General features: G+C 39.1%; 1 protein-coding gene across 1 annotated transcript in view; it reads right to left on the bottom strand.

Annotated features, from left to right (window-relative positions):
- Positions 1-4,324, bottom strand: part of cyth1a (cytohesin 1a) — a 59,703-nt gene extending 55,379 nt beyond the window's left edge. Inside the window, exon 1 of the mRNA XM_084743344.1 lies at positions 4,065-4,324. Within this exon, the coding sequence (XP_084599470.1) occupies positions 4,065-4,083 (19 nt within the window). The 5' untranslated portion in view covers positions 4,084-4,324. The remainder of the gene's footprint in view (positions 1-4,064) is intronic.
- Between the last annotated feature and the right edge of the window lie 1,713 nt (positions 4,325-6,037).

Genomic DNA, 6,037 nt, shown 5'->3' on the forward strand with positions numbered 1-6,037 from the left:
AGACCTTTAGGAACACTTTTATCAAGGTTGCCATAATATAAAAAGGTTCTTGGTAGAATCCCCTCGATGGGTTCTTAGTCACAACCTAAGAAAATGGCAAGGTTCTGGATAGACGGTCCGTGGAGGGTTCTGGGTACAACCATTACACCATAGATAGTTCTCTGTGGAACCTCTCATAGGGGGTTCTGGTTGAAACCTTTCGCAGATGGTTCAAACTATAACATTTTATGTCAGGCTCTACACAGACCTCTCTGAAAAGGTTCCAAGTGAAGTGTTTACAGAAGGTTCTATCAGGACTCAAGATGGTTCTCCTATGAGAAAAAGCCAAAAAACCTTTATGGGTCTAGTTTGCACATGTTTTTCCAAGAGTTTAGACTCTTACATGGTTAAGTAAGAAGAACAACTGCAGCACAAGTTGCAGAGACTTTGAGGTTCCAGATTTCGACTTCCTCCTTTTTATCTTTTGATTTTATGAGGAATACGTCTGCATACATCCACTGAGATTTTGCTGCTGCTGCAGCTGCTTTGACAGTTTGTCTCTTTGAACGTAAGAGGAGCTTAATGCTGGAGTAAACCTGTCTTGTCACATGAGTGGAGAGTGACACTATATAGGAGAAAAACAACTTATTACAGGCCAGCAGAAGCAACTACATTTCTGTCAATCCCTAAACTGAGGAGGAGGGGTCAAACTAAGAGGAGCGATGACACCCATAACCACAGCAACCACACGTACCTGCCGTTTGTGCACCACGCCTATAAACTAGCAAACTGTTTCCTCTGTGTGCACAAGTGATGCAAAGGGAAACTGAGCTGCACTGACAGGTAGATGGCAAAAGAGCACGATAAAAAAAAGATGAAACACAGACATTTTGACAACCTGCAGCTTTTGAAGTGAGTCTTGAAACAGAGCAGCACCTAATGAATTTCAAGGCAGCTGGTTTTAGGGCACAAGCACCTAGAATCATAAAAGAGTCTTTGGCTTGTCCCTATAAGAGAACCCTTTCTGGTTCCTAGTAGAACCCTTTATTAAGATTCCACTTGGCACCCTTTCGGAGCATTCTACCTAGAGACCAACATAAAGGGTCATACCTAAAATCATTTGTGAAAGGTTTCCCACAAAACCCTCTATGGTACGCCTTTTCCACCGACATGGAACCAGTCCTGTCCAAGTTCAAGTACGTAATACTCTGTATTTGTGTCATTTCCTACAGGCTGTTGTGCGTTGTGCATCCTTTTTAAAACACGAGTTGGTTCACTAGATAGCACCAAGGCTCCAAGGTTCTTGATTGGATCCAGTTCTTAAAGGAACCCCTAGTCTTACAAACCTTACTTACCCTTGACAAACAAAAGGGTTCATCAGAAGCAAATCAGCCCTTTAGGAAGAACCTTTGCGGAACCTTTATCTCTAATAGTGTAGCATCACGACATTAACAGAGCATAAATGCACAGTGTGGTAATCCAGTCATAAATTACATAAGATGATGCGACATATACCGCTGCAGCTATATAAAACACACAGATGATCCTCATACTCACTAGAAGTTTCCACAACCGTGTCTGTTGAGTCTGCATTAATAATAAAATAGAGGTTAAAAAACACAGCTGTGCCAAAATAAAAATGCGAGTCAAGTCTTGACAGCGGATGGATCACTTCTATCCTCTCTCCTTCTCAACACTTCAATTATGCTGAACAGTCACGGTGCTCAGGGACGGGAGAGATGATACGACTTATACTTACTCATTCAGGTCCACAAGCCGCTGATTTGACTAAGAAGGTGTCAGGGACAGTGAGAGTGTTATTTGAATGTACTGGGAGCTTCAGCATGTCCCCTCTCTTATGCCTCACACTTTAGCACATAATTACATAATCGATGACTGATTCTTCAGCTGAATTGCAAATAGAAAGTGCTGACAATGGCGGACGGCTGCAAATAAATTTGATTATGCTGTATATGGGTCTGTCCATAAGTCTCTACTGGACCCTGGGTACCGTGTGCAGGCTTAGGGAGTAATGGATTACATGTATCGGGATTATATAACTAAAATACAAAAAAAGATAGCATTATTTTGTTTCAAAATCTAATCTAAATAATTATTTATAGGTCAGACAAAACACTAACGTTAGCTACAAAGACGAACAGCTAATGTTAGCCACACAGACAAACCACTAACATTAGCTACACAGACCAACTGCTAGAACAGTTTCACCATATTTGGTAAGGTAATCCAAAAGTAACCTAAAGTAATCAAGTTACCTTACTTTAATATTGTGATACTTTGATTAGGTTACTGACTACATTTTTTTTTTAACACGTAATAATTTTGTTGCTGAAACAAACTCTTTATTTATTTCAACCAGTTAAAATTCTTTGTACTTCAAATCAGTATACCGAATCAAAGTATGCTCTTTTTTGCAAATGCTGAAGACATTTTCCCAGGATTCTTATGTAATGTTCATTCCTAACAGATGGATGTAGACATTGAATAAGTGAGGAAGAATGATAAGTGTTGATACCTCCTCGCGACAGAAGCTGAGGTGAGACTGAGTTACAATGAGACGACCACTTCTCTGGGAAAAAGCCACACAGATCTAAGGCTAAACCATCACAGAAGGTGAACACTCCCCATTAAATTTTTGGCTAAATCTAGTCATAATTTCATATTTAGCCAAGATAATAGCATCACATGACATTTAGGACATCAGTAAATTGTAATGTTTTGCAATGCTAAAGTCTGAGAATCTCAATCTGACAACAAAAACAATTAAATATAGGAATGAAAAGATAGTGACACTTTCCTTTCTTTGCAGCATGTTATTCAAAAGACTTGTGTGATGTCACTTCCTCAGTTCTGACATCACAGGACCTGATCCATTATTTTCATGGGGGATGAAGCGTGTGCAAATATTGTAATTTCATAGATAATTAACGTATTTTTTCAGATTTTTTTGTCTAAATTGGTAGGCATATGATTATATTTGCAGAAAGAAACTGACATTAATTGCAATTTTTATTTGTTTGTTTTTCAGGGAAACGCTAATGATGAGGACACGCTGAGGACATGCAAAGTGCTGGTCGTCTACAAAAGAAAAGTCAATCTTTAAAAACAAAATTAAAAATGTTTTATTGGGTTTTATTAACTTATATCTTTAAAATGCATTTTGTGGCGTCCTTAAATTGAAAATCTTTATAGTAAGTCTAGGGGACTTAAAGGGCACCGGATTCAGATAATCACCCTTCTTCGCTTTTCTTTTTGAATCTCTTTTTTGAATCGTGGGGTACCGGCCCTCCCTTCTTCTCGCAGAGCATCAGTTGAAATCTTGCAATGAGGCCATTGCTGGTGGTTCTATTTTGAGATGCATTAAGCTCGCGGAAAAACTAAACTGCTAAATAATTGAGACGAAGCCTCTATCATGGCTTAAAGCGAGCCATCAGCTAGCTCATCATCGCCCTATACTGTACATGATGTCACGATGACAAAGAATTTCCTCTGAAGAAGGTTTCATAACAAGAACTGACATTTTGTGAAACTGTGTCATCTCAGACTAGATGGTATAAATAAATCAGTTTGTATCTCGCTCATTCCCATAAGAACAGGAACTTTTGTTTTTCACTGCATTAACTCTACCATGTAAATATGTGGATTTCTACAGTGTCCACCATGCTGTCATAGCTGCTCAATAATTCATCAGACAGATCTTTGTTTTAATCCCTTCTGGCTGTGAATACTACAGATGCCACCTGTTTTTAAGCTGCCTTATAATAAAAACCCAACTGGCATACTTCCTCTCCTGTGTGTGTGCACTGCAATCAAATAAACATGAGCCCCTTTTATGACTTTACCAACATGCTTACAGTGCTGTCAGTCACATGAACAGTCCCATCACTCAGTCAGACTGGCAGCAGCATGAACATCTATGTTTAGTATACTGTCTGTCATTTCTTGGCACGGCAGAGCACACATTAATGCTAAAAAACACACACTCATGGTGCAGTTAGAGGGGGCAAGGCTCAAAGCGACCACTAAATGCCCCTAAGACAGTCCATGTAAGGATGAGGACAAACCGTAATGCTCCCCCTCCATCCTGGTGGTCCTGATGCTGCCTGCAGCAGGCGTCACTACCCGGGGATGTCGCTCGCCAAGCGCCCGCAGCAATCCGGATGCCTCCTTCTGTCTCTCCTTTCCGGTCTCTTCTTCTTCTTCGCTCTTGCCTGCGCTCACCTCCAGGTTTCAACTTAACGGCAGGCTCCCTGAATACGCTGGCTCACTTTTGACACGGTGGGACTTTTCGGCTTGTTCGTCCCTAGTTGCTGTTTTGAAAGGTGTGTGCTCGTGCGTGCGAGTGAGAGCCGATGTTGGCTGTCTGTCTGCTGAGATGCAGCCAGAGACGCCGGTGGTGGTGCACATGCTGGCCCCGCCCATCCCAGATGTGATGTCACGCTCCAACTTAACCAACAACTTTGAGCTCAAGGATGACTTCTGTAATTTACTGTGTAGAGGACAAAAAAAAAAAAAAAAAAAAAGGCACAAATCATGTCCTACCATTTTTTTAATTATTTTTTCTTTTTTTTGGTGGAAATTTAATCTTCTTCGTATTTATTGAATATGTGTAATATATGAAAAGTTTTGGTTTGGTTTATTTATTTCTAAACTTGCAGAAAACAAGAATTCTGAACTTCATACAATTTAAAAATGTGTTAAAAAGACCTCAAAAACCTAAAACTAACAACTTACTGATAACATATCATATAAAATATGCTGTTTGTTTGTGTTTTAAATATATATATATTATTAAAATGTTATCCCTTTAGAGTTGTGTCTCAGATTTTCTTCAGTTCTGTCAAATATTTACAAAAACATGATTTAATCAGGCATAAAAAAGGTTTAGCTATATGCACTGAGGACCCCTGTCTCACTTCCTCGTTTTTTAAAAAAGTGGGAATACTGCTCAAGCACTGGTAAACTTTCTATTTTTCAACAAAAATAAAAATTAAATAAATAACATTTCCATCAGATGTGTCTCAACCACAACATATCAACTCTGTAGCCTTTCAAGATCAAAGTTAAATGAGGATTATGGTTTAAAAAACTGTATTTTGATTAGCATTAACATTTTTAGAAAAATTAAATGTGTAATTTAAAAAATTACAATGGCAACTAATTACAACTAGCCTAAGAAATAAAAACAAAAAGCAACATTTTGTGAACTCCTTAAGATATCAGCTCTGCCAGATTTTCCATCTGATTTAACTGCCAATAGTTTGATATTTTAAAATATATTTTCCAGTGTGTAACATTTACAGGGATTCAGTGGCAGAATATGAATTTGAATGGGGGAGACCAGGGAATGTTGTAACACCAGGTTGAATGTAACACTGTCGGTCTGTCCAATCAGAAAAGAGCTGCAGTGATGTCAGTGGTGTGGGAGGGCGGCAACAGGGGTCATAACACTGAGTTGGTTTTTGTGTGCTGCTACTATTAGATCTACTATTTGACCAGAAAAATAGTCCAGAACTGCCACTGCATCAATGTCATACACTCCCATTTTGTTTTTTGAGTTCACAGCATGAGTGGCATGTCTGTGTGCAACATCATGGATTTAAAAAAAAAAAAAAAAAAGATTTTCTGGTAAGAAAACAAAAAAGTTTTTATTAGGATTCTTATTTGATTTTCTTGGCACAAACTCCACAAACATTTTCTAGCCTCTGGGTTTACTTACTGAGTACGAGCAGTAGTGTTTACCCCTTGCCTCTTACCATTTCTGCCATTTTCTGCTATAAATCCTCATAAAACTAAGACTCTGAACCTTCAAATCAAAATGGGGTGGACACTGCTGCTGCATTGCTCTTTAAAACAGGAATACTCGATTTCTCTGACCACTAGGGGACAGCAGAAACAAGCTATGAACAAGCTGATACTGCATCGTTAGCAAACACCTTTAGCAGTTACCGAGCAACATTATCTTTCACGTGAAGTCTTGTTTCTGATCGGTGGCAGACGTCAGTCCAGTATTCGCTCTCTTTCGTGACTGCGGTGA

The sequence above is a fragment of the Lutjanus erythropterus genome, chromosome 19 (genome assembly GCF_056507025.1).
Source record: "Lutjanus erythropterus isolate fLutEry1 chromosome 19, fLutEry1.hap2, whole genome shotgun sequence".
NCBI lineage: Eukaryota > Metazoa > Chordata > Actinopteri > Lutjaniformes > Lutjanidae > Lutjanus > Lutjanus erythropterus.